We start from the raw sequence: 19,781 nt of genomic DNA on the forward strand, positions 1-19,781 counted from the left end.
ATGAAAGCTACGAAAGGGCTGACGATCCGGCCGGTGTGAAATGTGCTTTGTAAGCATAATGTTCTTCCAGCCGTTCAGGAGGAAAAAGCAACCTCCGCTCTGTCTCCCCCCAGCTACTGCCCCCACGATCCTATGCTGCCAGTTCAGCCAAGTGGGTATGTTTCTGAGAAAGTCCCCCAATTCACTCATGTCCTTTCCAGGTGCTAGAAGATGACAGGAATGTGCTGTCTGGCTTCATGAGTCATCTAGAAATCGCTTCTGTAAAATCGCTCTTCGGCAGAATGCTACTGAGCCACACAGCAGAGAGATGTTAATGTTTTCAAATAGCAGCCGACAAGACAGGATTGGTGAGGGGGATGCAGAACCCTTCTGGACTGTGACAGCCGGGGGAAAACAAAAGGCCTTATGCCAATTTCACTGTGGGCAAAAGGCCTCAAGTCACTTGGAAAAGAGGGAGAAGGAAAGCTCTTAGATTCACCTCATCTGGAGAAAATGATTGTCAGCATGTCATCAAGAAGCATTTGTGCATTCAGAAGGTCTCACTGCCATTTCTTAATGACTTTCATATGCACACGCTCAGTAGGTCAGGATCAGGAATCTAACTTCACACACAAGGAAGGAGGGCTGGGGGCAGAGGAGAGGCGCGGAGGCCCCAGGTTTGCAGTCTGTTAACAAAACCAGAGCTAACCTGGGGTATTCTGCAGAGCCTTGCCTCCTCAGCTTCTTGTTCACGGGCTGGCATCCACATTCCCAAATGGGTCACGCTACAACCTTGAGATCACCAGCCTGGTCTGATTTCCGTCACTGGCATAATTGTAAGCCTACAATGCTGTCAGTTAGGAAAACGACTGCTTCCTCCTTTTTCTGGGTCCATCTATGAAATGTGTAGAATCCGTCTTACCTTCCACCAGTTGCTGTCACGACAAGATGGCACATAAAGCACCAATCTGAGTGCTGACACTAGAATTCTTATGATCTGTGTGATTGTTAACATCAAATGCAAAATTTCATGTGTGGCCGCTATGTGCATTTTTCTGGTTGAAGAATCCATCGTTTTCCTCAGGTATTTAAGAGTCTACAGCCCACACAGGATTTGGCACCATTACGTAACGTTATAGGAGTCGTGAGACATGGTTTTTCATTACATTCCTCGGCTAACCGTACATGTCCTGCTTTGTGTTGGTCCATAAAAACCAAAGCCTTTCCAGCTAATATAATGATATGCCTTTCTGTGGGTGAAAACCAAAGGGGCAAGAGGGAAACCCTCACTCCTACCGCTCATCAAAAATCCAGCTTTGGCCCAACAGTTCACTCTGAACCACAAATTCCAGATCACAGCAGCCTCGGGGCCTCAGCTCAACGTCGCTCATGCTCACTTCTCAGCTAGGGTTTGCTGGTGCCAAATAAGGGGCCCGTCATAAGTCACACTTAACCTTGGGCCTGCTGCAAGTCCTTCCACAAGGAATCAGAAACACTTCTATTTAATTTCTGTCAGTAGGATAGAAACAGTGAAGAGCCCTTTTTTCACTGAAAGGGCAGAGGGGACCCAGAATGTTGGATTATCTACCCAGTGTCACCTAGTAAGTCACCTGAGGAGGAGATGGAGGAAAGAAACCCAGCTTCTCCCTCTTGCTGAAAGCCCTGGCCTGGGGGGCAAGATGCCCAATGACTCAGAGCTCCCCACTGGCTCATGTCTCTCCTGGCCTGACTGCGACCAACACCGGCTCAGAGGCCCACCAACTCCTCAGGGGGCCAAGCAGGAGGAACCTAAGTGGCGCCTGCCACACGCCCACTGCAGGAGTGTGCAGCTTGGAAGATGGGTGACAGATGGGCATTCTGGGACAGGCTGGGCTATGCCCGTGCCCCCTTTCTCAGGCACAGTAGAATTTACTGCCCCACCCACGCAGAGCCCGGAGAAGAAAAATGGTAAGCCCCAACTGGGTTCTCTCTCTTATACGGACACCTGCACACATATCCCTTCCTTTAGTCAGTCTTCAAGGACTTATTAAGTGCTATGCGCCCAGGCCTGTTACAAAGTCCATAGCCACCTAGACCCTCCGACCTTCAATGATCATCTGGTTCTCCTAGTAAACCAAGAGCCTTTCTTAGAGGAAATCTACAGTGGCCTCCATCTATGCTAAGCAAACCCAACTCCAGTCTGATCGCCAAAGTCCGCACCTAACACTTCTATGAGGGGTGGGAAGTTGCACGGGCCTCAGAACCTTGACTGCTTGGCTGCATCAGATGGAAATGGAGGCCCTGCATTTGCCTGGGCTACCATAAAGCCACCATCTCAGCAGACGGGGTGTGGCCACCTGGGCCCATCTTCACTTTCACACATCCTGGGTACAAGCAGATGAAGTTACCACAGGCAGGGGGTGGGGTGCTCTTTAAAAATACATTCAATTTAAGGCAGATAATTAAAGCGTAACAGCAGCATGATATGAAACAAGCAAGGAAGGCATCTCACTTAGTTTATTGTGCTCTTCCAGGAGAAAGTTCCACTTCCTGGTCTTGGCATCTGCAATGACAAGAAACACACAACGTGACAGCCTGCCCTCCTTCTACGTTATGACACTTCCTCGTTCAGTCCCTGGTTTCACAAATCTCCAGAAAGCCAGGATGACGTGGCTGGTCCTGTGCCCGGCACTGGGGACACAGGGATTGAGAACACCTGCCTTGGCGGCTCTCACAGAACTCAGGAGGGAAAGACAAACTGATGTGGCAACAATACTGTGTTGTTAAGGGGGAGACAGAGACTCCTATGGGGACATGGGGCTGGGGCTGGCCTGGCAGGTCAGAGAGGCCCTGAATCTCCAAGATGGGGATGACAATGGTAGCTCACACTTAACCAGGGCTTACTCTAAGCCCGGCACAGAACCAAGAGATTCCCATGCTCCTTACAACCCACTAAGCTGGGTATCAGGCTCAGAGTGCTCAGGGGGCCTACGTTCAAATCCCAGTTCTTCTGCTTCCTAGCTGTGTGACCTTGGGCAAATCGTGTAACTCCTCTGGGCCTCAGTTCCCGCACCTGAGAACTGAGGACACTACAGCGCCTGAGTAACAGCGTTCCCAGGAGGATGACATGAGATTTAGGCCTTGAATGCTTATGAAACTGTGCCTGGCAAACAATAAGCACTCAAAAGAAAGCGAGCAACTATAAATCATTAGTATTGTCGCTATCGGCGTGACGCCATCTGTTGCAGTAGAGCGCAGCCCACTCCACACACCGTACTAACCAAGAAGGGTGAGCATCCCACTACCCAATGCTGCCTAAGTTCTTAGAGAGGCTTCCCTACTGAGCTACCTTATGCGAAAACCGTGGCGCTTCAACTAGATAAATGCCTCTGGACAGCAAACATGCACTCTTCTCTGGAGGACCACCAAGAAAGCAAGGCGGTTAGGGAACAAGCCACATACACATAGTAAGTAGGCTTCTGAAAAAAAAGCAAGGAGGCCCCCTGTGTAATCTGACAGATCAAAGGCAGACAGGCTACTCCCGCGGTGAGAACAGTACAGGACACTTCCTGACAACAGCTTGACGCTGACAGCGGCAGAACAGCAAATGGGAAAGTCTGTGAATAGTAGTTATGGCAAAACAAATAAACAAACAAAAAATCCAATCGTGGTTTCTAGATGTCTGAGTGTGGGCAGGACTGAATGCCAGTATTTTAGCTGTTCACATTTCCAGAATAGCAGACCATATCTGTTTGGTGTGTGATTTCAAAGGCCACACTTTGTGGAATACACACAAGGCTTCTGTACCGGCCTCTTAAGGGTGGGCTACACCACACTGAAGTCGAAAACCCAAGGGAGCCTGGGAGGCAAAGAACCCTGGCCCTCGTGTGAGTGGCTCGTCTCATGACTCAGGCCAGGCCCCGGCACAGCTCACCCAAATCCTGGAACTCAGCAGGCTGCCCTTGTGAGTTAAAACTCAATCCATCTGACCTTGAGGGTGTTATGCTGAGCGAAATAAGTCAGGCAGAGAAGGACAAATATCATATGTTTGCACGTATAGGAAGATTAGGAGGAACTTGACGGAGGAACAAGGGGGAGAAGAAGGGCGGAAATGGTGGGGGAAAGGGAGAGAGGCAAACCATGAGAGACTCTTGAATGCTGACAAAAACTGAGGACTGATGGATGTGGGGGGGAGGGGGGGAGGGGCATGGAGGAGGGCACTTTGGGGATGAGCACTGAGTGTTATGTAGAAACTAATTTGACAATAAACTATTTGTAAAAAAAAAAAAAAAAACAAAAAAACTCAATCCATCCAAGGAAGAAAACAGTAATAGCAGGCATCGCCCTTCTCCTGAAGGAGCCCCCAATCCTGATGAAAGCTCACTGTGCAAGTGATTCTATAGAGGCTTCCTCCATAACACTGCCTGAACGTGAGGTCTCAAAGGCATGCGGGTTCAAGGGTTTGCTTTCTACTCACCTAAGGAAAAGACTCAAACCATTTCAAGGATGGGAAATATCGATCCCAAGCAGCTACATAAAAGCCCAAGCTGAGAATGAAACCCGGCAGTTCAGAATTCTAACACTAACTTCTGCCCCTTATTCTCATGGGGCACCTTCTGAAGAGCCTCACAAAAAATAAAGCACAGGTGCTTCGCTTTGGCCAGCAGTTTTCGATTCTGGCTGATGATTACACTTTTACAAACACCAATGTGCAGGCCCCACCTCGCAACAATTAAATCAGTGTCTCTGGGTGGGAATTGGGCCTCAGTGTTTACTCTGGGAGCCAGGCCTGGCAATCTGTTTCACCAAGCCCTCGAGGTGGCTTGGATGCACGTTCAAGTGGGACAACCACTGACTCAGTCTACCCAAGGGTATTTATTTTTATGGCATATGCCTGTTTTTCAAGCTCTCCTAGGGACAGAAATCATTTCTGACTATTCAGACAGAGAAAAATAACCTGCTCTGAGACCACGGACCATTGTGTATCCTGAGAATCAGATGGAAGCCAAGTACTTGCCGTAACTTTTGGAATCCATCTGCTTAAACAGTGCAATCAAAGGTTCAGAGTAGCTGATGTCTGCCTCGAAGCGGGCCCGGGAGATGAGCGTGCATTGCCCTTTGACAAAGGCAAGGGAGGGAGCTGGGGGCAGGCGGGTCTGGGCCACACCACCAGCGGAGGGGGACTCCATGCTGTCCTCAGTCTCTTCCAGAGGCTGCAGGGTGACGGAGGGGAGGCACTGGGCTGCTTCCACTGTGGAAGAAAAGGACATATGTGACAATGTGGATGACTTTCACTGGGCCCTGTGGTGCTCAGGCAGGCAAAGGAGGCGGGCAAGGGTGGGAGGAGAGCAAAGCATGGTTAGATTAGGAAGGCCTGCAAGCATGCTTTCCCTGGGGCATTGGGAATTCCAGGATTACTGAATGTGACTTCTGCTCCTTAAGTGTTCCAATTAAACAACGCACAACTCAGAAATGAACAGGGGGAGGAGGGATCTCAACAAGATGTGTGAACTTATTTAAGAATTTCTGAGGCTGTGTTACAAAAGCCACTGAGGTCAACACCCAGAAGTCACCCCTTTCACCCAGTCCCCAGGTCACTGCTCTGCTACTGCTTGAAAGACCAGAGAAAGAAACACAGAACCATCAGTCCAAAAATGCAGTTTCGAGCCTTATTTTATCTGTTACAGATGCATTTTATAGATTAACAGATTGGACTATATAAAACTAAACTGTCAAAAAAAACCCAAACGGAATTACAAGGCAAAACTACCAAATAAAGATTTTTGCAAGAAATGTGAGCAGAGCTCGCTAACAAACTCAAAAGAGGGGAGAGATGACTAACATCTGGAGAAATGTTCGAGTTCACATATAATCAGAGAAATAAAAACCCATTTTTATTCATCAAATTTGCAAGATTAAAAAAAACAAAAAAACACGGGCACCTGGGTAGCTCAGAAAGTTGAGCATCTGACTCTTGATTTCAGCTCAGATCATGATCTCCCATTTTGTGGGTTCAAGCCCCGCAGCTGGCTCTGCACTGTTCAGGATTCTCTCTCTCTTTCTCAAAATGAATAAATGTAAAAAAACAAATAACCAGATATCTGCCTTGCTAGTTGGGAATAAAACCTTTTGGAAAACAATATGGCATTATCTAACAAGAGTCCTAAGCACTGATCATCATGCTTCCACTTCCAGGAAATCTATCCAAGCTGACAACTGAAAACACAGACATTAATGGATAAAGGTACTGCTTACAGCTTGAACACTGGAAAAACCCAGAGCAGATACAAATGAAATAAAAGGGAAATGATTTAAGCAACTTGTGACAAATTTTGCCATGGAATGTTATGTAGCCATTAACTGTTTTTACTAAGAAATTTTGGAAAAGACAAAGATACAAAAAAACAATATTAAGTTTAACTGTATGAAACCATCTTCTAAGAGGTCACAGTGGTGCAGTAATGGACACCTGTCTCTTCCTGGCTCAGAATTAGTGGTTAACGTTCACCATTAATATAAAAATACTTCTGCTGGAACGCTAAGTAAAAAAAGACAAAATTGTATTACAAATATAAAGTGCATATGTTTTAACACAGATAAAAGGCTGGAAGGAACAGAATCAGATGTTAATAGCGGTTAATTGAGTAGGGGGACTATGGAGGAATAGTTGTTCTTCTCTGCACGATGATATACTTTCTATACGATGCAGGATGTGGTAGGGGTTATAAAGGCAAAACTTGCGCCTAAAGCAAGTTGGCAGCGGGACTGATAGTCTTTACACGTGACACTGATAAAAAGCGTACGCTACTATGAAGACACGTCAGAAACCTATCTGAAATATAAAGAGCAAGGACAGATGGTGGCTGCCCTTGTGCTGAGCACAGCCTAACACAGAGCTGTTGAGTCACCATGCTGTATACCCGAAACTAACTTAACATTGTGTGTCGACTGTACTTCAACAAAGAGAAAAAAGAGCAATGATAAATACACAAGTTCACTGTCACTGCACGAGTGTTCAAGGCAGACAGCAGGTCAATCGTGCAAAACACTGGTAAGGAGGCAGAGGAGCAAAGTTATTCATAATCAGTAAAATTCATCTAAAAGCAATATGGAGAATTTTGTGCCCAATAATCAGTTTCTTTTTTTTTTTTTAATGTTTTTTATTTATTTCTAGGAGAGAGAGAGACAGCGTGAGCAGGGGAGGGTCAGAGAGAGAGGGAGTCACAGACTCTGAAACAGGCTCCAGGCTCTGAGCTGGCAGTCAAGCACAGAGCCCGACGCGGGGCTCGAACCCACGAACCGCGAGATCATGACCTAAGCAAAAGTCGGACACTTAACCGACTAAGCCACCCAGGCGCCCCCATCGGTTTCTTTTTTAAGCTTACTTATTTATTTTGAGAGAGAGCGAGAGAGCGAGCAGGACAGGGGCACAGAGAGAGAAGGAGAGAGAGAATCTGGAGCAGGTTCCTCACTGTCAGCACAGAGCCCGATGTGGGGCCCAAACCCACGAACTGCGAGATCATGATCTGAGCTGAAGCCAGACGCTCATTCAGCTGGGCCACCCAGGAGCCACTCAATAACCAGTTTTTTAAAAAAGATGTGGGGCATTACAAGAAGCAACCATATCACACAGAAAACCGAAATGAATTTGCAAAAGCAGAAGTCATCCAAGTCACCATGCATTGTGGGCACAGCAGTGAAAAAACAGCAAAAAAACCCAGCCGAACTCACTGGTCTAAATTGAGCAAAAATGAGAAAACCAGCTGTTGAAACCTGCAATCTTAACCCAGAGTACTGGCTCTCCCCCTCCCAACACCTAACACACAGATTAATATAACAGTAAAAGTCAGTCCTCCCCCCAATACGTCACCAGCAGCTACCAAAGGGATACCACCTGATGTCATACATTTAAAGAGACACAGGAAATTCTGCAGGGGGCAGTCTCATCACCTCTCCCACCCAGAAACTACTGGTGGCTCCAGGCAATTCTACCGCAGGCTCCCAAACTGCAGAGAAGTGACCTCAACCTGCCTTACCTTTCCCTATTTGAGCTGGGTGGGAAGAGGGGGCATAGGAAAGGCTGAGGAAAGAGAGTAGGAAAATGGGAGACCAGAATGCCCAGGGTTAACATGCTGGCAGAGACATAGGCTCCAGGCACCAAAGTGACGAAACCCTTGGTGTTAAGAGTCAGTACAATCTGAGAAGACAGAGCGGGGCACCTGGGGGCTCTGACGACTGGCCACACTGGGCTAGCGGTGCCCAGTGGGGCCTGTGCTCTCTGCTTAACCAGCGTGCGGTGCTGTGAGGATGGACGCCACCTCTCGGGGTAGCAACCCCACTGCCTGTCCTGGCTGGAGCCAGTGCTCTGGCGGCCACACGCGCTCTGAAGTCACACTGTGTGGGTCTGAATCCCAGCTGTGCGGCTCATTGGCTGCGTGACTGTACTTTAGTTCCTTATCCTCTCTGGGTCTCTGTTTTCCCAGACATCTGTGAAATGGCTGTTACGAGAAACAGAAGACTTGGCGTAAACAGGCATACCTTGTTTGACTGCTCCTTGCTTTACTGTACCTTGCAAATACCGTTTTTAGAAGTTGAAGGTTTGTGGCGACCCTGCATTGAGCAAAGCTGTCGGCGCCATTTTTCCAACAGCCATCTGCTCACTCCCTCTTGGTCATGTTTTGGGAATTCTTGCTGTATCTCAAACTTTTTCATTATTATTACATTTGTCATAGGGATTTGTGGTCAGTGATTACAACTTGCTGAAAGCTCAGGTGATAACTACCATTTTTTAGCCATAAAGTATTTTTTTAAAGTTTATTTTGATAGAGAGCGAGAGAGAGAGAGCGCGAGCGCACAAGCCAAGGAAGAGAGGGAGGGAGCGAGAGAATCCCACACAGACTCCACACTGCCAGCGCAGAGCCTGACATGGGACTCGATCTCACTAACTGTGACATTATGACCTGAGCCAAAATCAAGAGTCAGACGCTCAACTGACAGAGCCACCCAGGTGCCCCAGCAAGAAAGTATTTTTTAATTAAGCTTTTTACATGTTTTCAGACACACCACTACATACTTAACAGGCTACAGCATGGTGCAAATGTAACTTTTACGTGCACTAGGAAACCAAAAGTTCACCTCAGTCACTGCATCGTGATATCTGCTTTACTGTAGTGGTCTTGAGCCAAACCTGCAAAGCCTCCGAGGTATGCCTGTGTAGGAAACTTAGAACAACCTGGCACATAGCAGCTCCTTTAAACGCTAGCTTTTGTTAAAATGGGGACCTGCACCGAAGACTGGTTCTTAGCAAGAAGGCAGAAGAGTACTGTGGGAGTGTCCTAAATGCTACGTAAACCATGAGCGGGACCACGTCTGAGGCTCCGGGAGCTGTTGAGTACCAGTCTCTCCCTGCATGCTGGGCAATGACACGCCTACTCACTCAGTGCCCTGTAGTCGGTCATGCTGAAGTTCCACGTCTTGGTGGCAGGATCTGAAAGGAAACAGAAGGAGGCTGATGACTGTCGTTACAAGTTGTACCCAGACATTCAGTAAAAGCTTGCTTCAGGAATGAATGAGTGTTGAGTTCAAATCAGGTGAGGAAGGGCCCCCAGCGATGTACAAAATCCCTGTGGAGAACCACAGGCAAACACAAGCGAGGACAGGGTTCCTACTCTCTGGAGAGGAACTCAGGTCAGGACCTGGGACGTTATGGTCTCACCGAAGAGGGAGAAGGTCAGAGGTGGGACTAGAATCCAAGTTCTCTGAGGCCCAGAAGGGTCAGGCAGAGCATGGAGAGGAGCATGCTCTCTGAGCTGCTGTAAGCCCAGCCACATCCTGGCTCTACCCTTCCAGAAGAACCAAGGGCAGCATGTTACTTCGCCTTACTAAGCCGGTTCTATTGCCTTTAAAATGGAAATAACATTTACCTAGCACAAAAAATCATTGTTAGAAGTGCTACAGCACAAATAAAGCACCCGGCAGGGGACCTGACCTCTCAGGGAATATTCATCCATTCTCCATATGGCCCTGTGGCAGCCCCCAAGTTTGGCAGCTGTTTGGAGGAATGTCTATTACAAAAGGAAACATGAGCGAAAACAATAATTTTTAACAACTGGACAGACAGAATGTGCCAATGCGCTCTCTTCATATTTATGAGAACCTGTCAGATTGAAAGAGACTCTAAAATTAGAAGAAAAACATTGGAAGAACAAGACCAAAGACTCATTACCGTATCTTCTGCTGGGCAGACTCTTGAAGACTGCGATGAGCTGTGCATTGTACCCGATCTTCACCTGGAAGCGCTCCCCATTCCTTATGCACGTTCCCTTATGCATGCTTGCTGCTTTGTGGAGCGAGGCCCCTGGTATCTGTGTTGGAAGCCTTCCTTCCGTCCCGGGTGTCACGCTCCCTGAACCACAGTGGCTGTCAGATATGTTCTGCCCCGAGGTGGAGGGCCTCACTGCCTCGGCGTCTAATCCAGGGTCCTCATGTGGTTGTCCAAAGGAAGAAGCTGGTGTCTTCTGGAAACCCTTTGCTTTGGCCAAAGGCTCATGAGTTATGTTAGCAAAGGGTGGGGATTTGGTCTTGTGTGAAGCCTGAGGATGAGCCTGACCTAACCGATAACACAGCAGCTGTTGGGTGCGGACCTCTGGAGGACTTTGTGCCAACGGAGGAGAGACCGTGGTGGCAGTCATTTGAGTCGGTGGGCCATGGCTCAGGCAGGCTGTGGGTGCATCTTCTTGCATCTTCCCGCTCCCCTTTGCCTGCTGTGGCGTGTCTAGATGAAAATGGTGGGGATTAGGGGGTCTTTGGTCACTGGTGGATGAACTGCTGAGATTCTGTTGCTTAAAAAGGACACCATGGCTCGCTGGCTTAGGAGGCTCCCTGGGAAGGCTGGGGGGCGGGCCCTGCTTCCACCCAGAAGAGTTGGTGGCAATGGAGGAGCCAGAACCCGCGCTCTGATGCTGTTCCACTAATAATTTCTCAGCTCTACGGGCCAGGGCCTTTTGTCGATTCTCTTCGATTTTTTTCCTCTGCTGCTCTGTGAGAGGCAAGGACATTTTAACAGGGAAATGCTTATGCAGGGATGTCACTCCTCAATCAGAAACTTGGCAGAAGCTGAGGAAGCAAAAACAATATTGAAATAAATACCACATATATTTATTTGCCATGCTCCTACCTTGATTTTCACAAGCTTTTGTCCCAGGAAATACACAAGGAACACAATCAAGGGATATGTTAAAGTTTCTTTTATAATTAAACACACACACACACACACACACACACACAGGGGGAATAGGGAGCATACACTAACACAAAGACACTGACAAAAAAGCAAAAAGCAAGGTGAGATCAAATCCAAAGGTAATTTTGCTGCAATATTTTTCTCCCTCTCATCGTCACCTCCCCCCACAGCCAATGTGAGGTATCAGATTCCCAAGGAAGTTATGCAGTGCAACCTAGATCTATCAGATGAGAAGGGTGACAGTTCAAACCAGAGGTGATCATGGGTTAGACTGACAGACAAAGCAGCCACATACCATGGTGTGACACCTGCTAACATAGCCTGTGGCCAACCTGGAAGAAACAAAGAAGGAAAATAGCATTAGCCTCACATGGACTGCACACTAAATTCATCCCTCAAATCAATCCTGTCATCATTTCTGGCAAACCAACCTGGAGGAGGCCAGGTGAAAGCCACAAATCAGTCGGCCCTAGTGCCTGCCGTGCAAAGTGCATCACCGTAGTGCAACCACGACTCTTTTGGAAAAATCAGCAAAAAAAAAAAAAAAAAAGTAATGCACGCTCATTGTACAAATTCAGATGCTACAAAAAGATGTACAGAAAAGAGTAAAATTAGTCTGTAATCTCACCACCCATCAATAAGACTGTTAGCGGTTTAGAGTAGTTTAGAGTGATTTTTTTAAAATTCCCATCCACAGATGCATGCCACATCTTCAAGAGAAACATGTATTACAAAAAAGGATCATTACATAGTTTGGTATCCTGATTTTTTTTTCAATTTATTTACTTGGACTTTTTCTATGAACAATACAACCTTTTACAATATTCTAGAACCAAGGAGCTGGACACCCACTTCTCTGGCTTGGTTCTGACTAGACTTCCATCCGTGAATGTTCGCAATGATGACATGGGGATGGAGTCCAGCAGCACCGTTCGGCCTCTGAGAGGGTTTAAAGCTTTCCTTGCTGCTGAGACTCCCTTTGGACCGAACTCTGCAACACATGGGGTTTCCATGGTACCTCCCTGAGGCCCTTCCTCTAGTCACCAGCAGTTACGAAGGATATGGCAAAGGCTTTGTCCCCAGGTCATGGGTGAAACCTTCAGGCTTCCTGGGTAACACCTCCTAACTTTCCAACCAGGGCTCTCCTGCACCCCCAAGTTATCCAGGCCCAAGGCCGGGTGCGCAGACTGCGGGAGGCAAGGCCAGAGTATGAAGAAATCCCACTAATCAGCCCCCAAATCCAGAAGCCATCCCCACCCACCCACACCAACAACCCGCTGCCTCTCGGCTGCGACCCCCTGCTCCACCCCATTCTGCGGGCGCGCCTCCCGCCCCGCTGGGCAATAACAGCGCCACGCCCCACTTCCACCCCTATTATCTACACTTGGATCCACCCTTCCCCGTGGCCCCACTCCCTCTCCCAAGCTGGCATTTGGTCTCGCCCGCCTTCTCACCCATAGGCACTGGACGCGAGCCACGTTTGAGGCCTCCCTGAACCCAGGGGCTTCTCCAGACCCCTCCCGAGCTAGATTACCCTTTCTGGTGATCGGTTAAAAGCGGGTATTCCAGCACCGCCAGCTCGCCCACCTTACTGCCGCGCTTGGGCCTGGAGGGGGAGGGGGAGTCCAGTCTCGGCGAACTTCGCTTCCCAGCGGGCAACGCGACCGCAGTTACGCTTCACAAAGTGAGAGTGATGAGCCCGGTGATTGGACCGGTGCAGCAAGGTCTTCCGGGACCTGTAGTTTGAGCCATGAGCCTGGCGGGAATTAGATGACACGCAACGACGTGGGCGGGGCGGAACTGGAGTAGTGCAGCCTGGGAATTGTAGTCCTCCGTTCCCACAAAGGTTTAGCCAAATTACCAGGTCTTGAAGTTTCCGAAACTGGAAGTTTCCAAAACTAGAGTCTCGCGGTCTCAGTTGTCTCCAGGGGCATCCCAGACAGCGGATTAATTTGGTAGCTCTTAATAAAAAGTATCCCCTGGAGCGTCCATTCTAGGTATCGATAACCTCGCAATTTAAGCCCCCCTTCTTTGTCCAAACTCCTACCTGACTTTCACGAACTAAGGAGAGTTGGCGTCGTGGTCATCATCATTGTCTTCACCGGTGGTTGTGCTGACCATTTAATGTGAGTTATCTTATTTAATCTTTACGATAAGCTTTTGGAACATATGTTATTCGTATCCCTCTTCTTTAGATGGGGAAACTGAGGCAGCTATTCGCTTTTTCAAGGCTTTGTTAGGCTATTTGTGATTCTGATTCCGAAGTTCCTGTTCTAGAGGGAAATTTTCTAAACTGACACTATCAGAGTCAGTTTACCCCATTTCTGAGCATCAGTACCCCTTTCCTTACACAGTCCACTCAGTTATTACACATTGGTGGTAAATATAATATTTCTTTATCAGTGTACACAAAGATTTCTATTCTGTTTTCAAACATGGTTCACTTAAAACCAAAGAGGTAGATCTCTACTTAAGGACTTGTAAAAATGGCCAAGATATAATGTTAAGAAAAGCAAAGCACAGCAATGTATATAGATTGATCCATTAAAAAAGGAAGAAGGAAAGAAAAAAGCCTTACCGATAAATGCATGTAAACTCATTAAAAAAGGTCTGGAAAGGAAACCCAAAAACTCACCAAACTGCTCAGGACCAGAGCAGGATGGGACACACTCTTCTTTTTAATCTATATGTTTTTCTGAATTATTTGGATTTTCTTATAATACTATAGAATTGTGTGACTTTTGAAACACAAAGTCAGTTTTGAAACATGTAAATCATTTTAACTGACAAAGACATTGGCTTGTCTTAGCCAACTTCAGAGACATTTAGGACTAGAAAGCATGCAAATCTCACTCTACCTCTTTTATGACCACGCAAACACAGCGACTGTGCCTCCATTTTCTCAACAGCAAAGTTAAGGTGGAAAACAATACCACCTTGCTAAATCTCCTGTGGTGAGGATCAAAGCAAGACAAGAGAAGTACTTAGTGAACTGTGAAATCCCAGAACAGATGCCAGATGGATGTTGCTATTATTCAAGGTAAATCTTCTTGGTCTTTCATTTCTCTTCACCCAGCAAGAACTTTCTACTATACAGATGAACAGAAATTAATGAACACCTTTACTTGCCCTCCTTGTCGCCCAACAAAGTCCATTAATTTGCTAAAAATGTTGGGTGCTGTGTTTTTCACCCGTGTCTGTCCCCTATTCATGTAACAGTGACTTCACTCTGTTGTGCTCAATCCCATAAAACCTGTAAAACCACATATTGCCCTTTGATACATACTAGAAGGGCATGTGGACCAGTGTGATTCGGATCCTGTAGATTTGTGGATCTTATCCCCCAAAGTCCCAACTTGGTGGGTCTGGAATTGGATTAGAAGTTGCAATTACCTTTCTAGCTCTCACTTACTAAAATTCTAAGAATGGGACATTAAAAATAAGAATTCACTAAAAAAAAGTCATCTTCAGCAAGTAATATAATCAGACGCCACTTAATATTCACATGTTTTGCCTACAGCATCATTTGTTGAGGCCTCACTATAAGAAAGGGGTTTCCCCTCCATACTTCAGAAGTTCTTGAGGCATCTTAAGTTAAAGTTCATTCATTAAAAGGTTTAGAGCCTGAAGGACAGCACAGGAGCCAAGGGATGGAGAAAGAAGAGGAGATACCTATAGCAATTGAGCTCCAGTTGAACTCAGACTTTCCTGACAGCTAAAGCAAAAAAAAAAAATTTAAGTGGTGCCAGGACCACACAGCTAAAGCCTACAAACACAGAGCAGCTGGGCAGTGCCAAAGTGATGAGAAGTATCACCTGGTTGTCTTAGAAACCCACAAACAAAAGGACAATTTAGTGAGTATTTTGTAAAGATAACATTTTTTAATGATTAATATAATTACATATAATTATAACTATATCATTGTAAATATATATAAATATTTATATAGGTATAAATGATAAGTATATAATTATGTAAAATGAGGGTTTGTCAGTTTTTTTAAATGTTTTTAATGTTTATTTTTGAGAGAGTGAGCACGCGCGCATGCGCACGAATCGGGGAGGGGCAGAAAGATAAGGAGACACTGAATCTGAAGCAGGCTCCAGGCTCTGAACTGTCAGCACAGAGCCTGATGCGGGGCACGAACTTGTGAACTGCGAGATCACGACCTGAGCGAACGTTGGATGCTTAACTGACTGAGCCATCCAAGTGCTCTTATGTCAGAATTTTTAATGTTTAACTGGTTTTCTTTAGTAAAGCAATGATGTTTATAAATCCTCTTATTTGCCAGAATAAAAAATTGTTTTGCCCTCAAAGAAAATCTGATAATATTTACTCTGTGAAATCCAAAAATCTGGCTAACACAATAGTAAGGGATTCCAAAGATGTAAGAATTAACTGCCTCTCCAAAAGATTACGATATCTGGAGGATAGAAGACAAATAGTTAAAGTGGTCAGATTTGGCAAAGGCCCTAAATATTTGTCTCAAATATTGCACAGAACTACTTATGCTAAAAAAGTATTTGTGGTTTATTTGAAATTCAAATTTAGCTGGGTGTCTTATATTTTATCGGACAACTATAACAGTAGTCCACTTGTTATCAGTTAGGCTTAGCTGAGCTGCAAGCAAATATATATTGATACATACATGATTTACAGATGTATTGATATGTTGAATTTTAAAGCTAGAAGGGTCTTTAGAGCCTATATAGTTTCCTAGGTGAGGAAGTAGAGGCCACATCAGCCTGTGTGTGTTGTAAAAATGCACCGAGGGAAGTTAGCTTGCCTGACGTCACAGACCAGGCAGAGAGACCAGCCTGGAACAGGAAATCTCAGTCCCAGGGTGCGGCTCTTTCTAGACACTAATTAAATAGTTGTTGCATGCTTGCCCTTGCCTGGTGTTTTGTCTGGAAACTACAACAGTTTAAGATCCCTCTCCCTGGAGCCTACATGCTAGTGATGTGGGTGGTGGGCTTCCCACTTCCCTCTGCTTCTGATCCCCTAGAGAGTGCTTGACTGTTCTTTAGGGAGAGAGCTTTTGACAGCCTTCTCAAGGGCATGTCATCGCTCAAGTTAATTACACCTAGAGCGCTGTGATAAGATTCTGGAGCAGATGCAAGACTTTGGATGGATAAGGAGGCTGTTCCCTCCTCTGGTGCTGCCAGTCGGCAAAGGCATTTACATATCCAAAGCACAGAGGAGCAATGTGAAGGTTTATAAGCCAAGAAATTCACCTTCCTTCGCGGTTGTTCCGTTCTGATGGACTTAATTGCTCTGAGTCTGACAGTTCAGTTTTTATCCCTCCTGGGTCTGCCTTTCCCTAAATCTCCTCTCCCCGCAAACTTTAAATGTATTATAAAGACAGAAACTCCAGAATTTTTTTCTATACTGTGCGTTCCATACTTCGGTGTGAGTATTCTCCAAGCATCTTCATTTCTCTGTTTGGTCTTGGTGCCTGTGATTACTTCACAAGCTTCTCTCTCAAATCTGGCACATTTTCTGCCCAGGACAGCTTTGTGTATCCTTTGCCAAAAGCATCCCCCTCAACACCCTCATCCAGTTTTTTTAGGCCTGTAAAATTTCACTTGTTGTATTCCTCTAAAATCCCAAATTTCACTTTATTTATCCATCCATCCATTCATATATTCATTTAACCACCATTCAAGGACCTCCTATGGGCCACGTACAGTGCAAAGGCACTGGGATTGCAATAGTGAATAAGAACCCGAAAATGTCACCCTTTGTTCATAAAGCGTACAATCTCTTTGGGGCAGCAGGAAGAAAAAAGGAAACAAAGAAATAAAATAAATGCCTGAAGGACCCACAGAGAAGGTTCAGGTGAGACCGAAGAGGGAACTATTTCAGAGTGATCAGGAAAGGCTTCCCCAGGGTTGGGGGGCAGGCATTACCCTTGAGACCTGAAGGTGGAGAGGAGCAGCTCTGAGATGTCAGAGCAAAGAGGATCCTGAACCAGAGGAAAAGGCCAGCACCACCGCACCCAGACAAAGAAAGGCTGGGTGTGTTTGCAGAGCTGAATGAATGCCTTGTGGCTACAGGATAGAGTAGAGAGAGGAGTAGAGGGCTGGAGAGGCAAGTAGCAGAGAGAGCTTCAGGATCCTGCAGGCTATGGTGAGAAGTTTGGATTTTGTTCTGATACCAGTAGGAAGCCACCGAAGGATTCACTCTGGGATGGTGTGATCCGATGTGTATCTTGGGAAGCTTGCTCCCAGCAGCGGAGTGGAGCGTGCCCTGGAAGAAGGCAAGAGTGCCAAGAAGAAGGGCGTTTTGCAAGCCATGGCAGGAGGCCAGAGAAGAGATGATGCAGGCCTGGCTGGATGCTCATTTTGGAAAGCTGCCTGGAGGGAGACTCCAGCACCATCGCTCCTTCTCAAGGAGCCTGAATGTCTGAGGCTAGCACACACCCACACCCGGAGCTCCATTGCTCATCTTCCATTGGCAGTAATAGACTTGAAATTGGCTTAGAAAATCAGGGTCCTATGTGGAACTCTCTAATGGACTGTTATTTTTTTTCTGCAGCTTCCTTGCCGAAGTATGAGCTGAAACAATTACATTTTTCCCTGGAAAATGGGGGTTAAAGAGGAGCCAAGTAGTTTCCTCAAGTATGTAAGTAACACTGGAGCCCAAGCTCCTTCCCAGATGTCCTACTTCTTACCCCTCCTTCGCTATGCTCCTCCATGGGTCCTACAATGAGAGCACAGTCACCAGACTTTGCTCAATATTCTACTCTTGATATAGTTTCATCCCTTCCATGGGAAACAAACCTCATTTGTTTCTACAGATGTGCAAATTTAATGTAGGTCATTGGCTTGGTGCAATATCCATGAAGGCCACGGGGGGGCGAATAAGAGTGCCTGAAAGCTGGCTGGCCATGTCTCTGTGACCTGTCCCTCTGTCTGGGTCTCTCTATACATCTTGCTTCTCCGTGTTTATATTTGTGTCTCCCTGTGTCTTTCATTTTCATTTTATGTTACGTTTATTTACTTTTTATTCTTCTCTTTTTATTTCTGCTTCTCTGACACCCTATCCATCCTGTCCACATCACGGAACGAAAGCTTATTTTTATTTGTTGTATGTGTTGGATTGCTTCCTGGCCTTCAGTTCTCAAAGATATAAGTGAAGCACGTTATACTTCTCTCCCCTAGCCTTCCCCCACCCTTATTTGTTTGAGCTTTACTTATATGGTCATTCACAGTTGATGAAGATCATCAATTCCTTCAATGGAAAAAGGAAGGGACCCATCATCCCATCATGACCCAAATAAAACATCATACAAATAAAAGGTCATTCAACTGTTAAGGAAGTTCAAGAGTAGGGGAAAATTTAAGTGGCCTTGAGGGCTACATCCAGTCTCCTTTGTAGCCAAGAAGCCTTCCTTCCCTTATTCCAGTATTTCAGTTCTTATGGTCAGAAGATTCTCTTGAGCATCCACTCCAAATTCTCTGCAAGTTCAGATTTGTTCTGTCGGCAGGAGAAAGACAGAGGGAGCTGCTAGCTATTTTATGTTGTTTGGGCCTGAGGGGCTTGCAGCCATTCCCTTCCACTCTGCAAGTTCAGGCATCAGGGTGCTGAGGATGGGGTGGAGGGAGGGGGAGGGGAGGAAGAGAAAGAGGTGGGGTGGGGGAGGGGTTGGCCATCTGCTACAGACAGAACCATCTACATCTGCATTAGATGCCCCCCCACCCTCCCGGCACACACCAAATCTGAGAGAGGAACTGTCCCATTCATCATGGGGGTGAATTACCCTAATTGAGTGGTTAAGAGAATGAATGCTTTCTAGGTAGTTTACTGTAAGGACCTCCTACTCCTGGATGCAATAAGAGGAAACCGCGAGCCATCAGATCCATTTGGGAAAGAGCATTAGCATCCAGTCCGCTCACCTCCTTGGTCTTCCAGAACTTGTTTCCAGGAAATCAGCTCTCTCTTAGCAATCAATTCAATATTATTCTAGGTTTTTAAAAAATTTTTCTCTTGCAAGCTTCTGAAAGATCAGGGACTCTCTTCTTAACCTTCCTTGTATAGCAAACGATGTGTTGTCTAGTATGTATTACATGCTCAAGGCTTTTATACCAGGGGCATGAACCTCTACTTCTAAACAATGAAAGCAAACTCCCTTCCATTCAACGGACAGCTCCAGAATTCCTTCTCCAAGCCCCCTCCAGCTTGCTACAAGCACATCCTTCTCTGCTTGTAGACAAACGAAACTTATTTGCTCTTTGAAAAAATTAAAAGGCCTGTTTCATGCTGCCAGTTGGAGAGATGGCATTTTAAAATATTAATTAAAATAACTATATGCTTTTTGAATCAGTAATACAATTGCATGATTCAAACTCAGTACACATGCAAGAGTAAGTACAGAGAAATGTTTTCTTCTGGCCGGAGGCAGATTTAATGTGAAGCTATATAAGCTTCAACTTCAGGGACCCTCATCTGCATAGGCCTCTTCTAAGGTCCTGTGCCTAATTCTGTATTCATGATCCTGTATTATTTTTTCTTTAAAGGCTTCTCTGTCCCCCAAAGTGTATGAGCTTTAGTGCCTCCAAAACTTGAACCTGCCTCTGCC

At 46.2% G+C, this 19,781-nt stretch overlaps 1 protein-coding gene across 6 annotated transcripts in view; it reads right to left on the bottom strand.

Moving 5' to 3' along the window:
- SMARCAL1 (SWI/SNF related, matrix associated, actin dependent regulator of chromatin, subfamily a like 1) overlaps positions 1-12,841 on the bottom strand; it is a 58,311-nt gene extending 45,470 nt beyond the window's left edge. For 3 of the 6 annotated variants that reach the window (XR_005528569.1, XM_039233164.1, XM_039233159.1), the window contains exons 1-6: positions 12,735-12,810; positions 11,496-11,532; positions 10,184-11,073; positions 9,395-9,445; positions 4,976-5,209; positions 2,471-2,521 (exon numbers count right to left, since the gene is read on the bottom strand). Coding sequence is in view for 5 of the 6 variants with exons in the window: in XM_039233164.1 (XP_039089095.1) it covers positions 2,471-2,521; positions 4,976-5,209; positions 9,395-9,445; positions 10,184-11,015 (1,168 nt within the window). In the remaining variant the exon portion in view is untranslated. Of the gene's footprint in view, positions 1-2,470; positions 2,522-4,975; positions 5,210-9,394; positions 9,446-10,183; positions 11,074-11,495; positions 11,533-11,631; positions 11,722-12,654; positions 12,710-12,734 lie in introns of those variants that run through there. The other 3 variants (XM_039233161.1, XM_039233163.1, XM_039233162.1) reach the window with 3 other exon arrangements.
- Positions 12,842-19,781: the final 6,940 nt, after the last annotated feature.

Source organism: Hyaena hyaena, unplaced genomic scaffold (genome assembly GCF_003009895.1).
Source record: "Hyaena hyaena isolate Hyena2069 unplaced genomic scaffold, ASM300989v1 scaffold_71, whole genome shotgun sequence".
Taxonomy (NCBI): domain Eukaryota; kingdom Metazoa; phylum Chordata; class Mammalia; order Carnivora; family Hyaenidae; genus Hyaena; species Hyaena hyaena.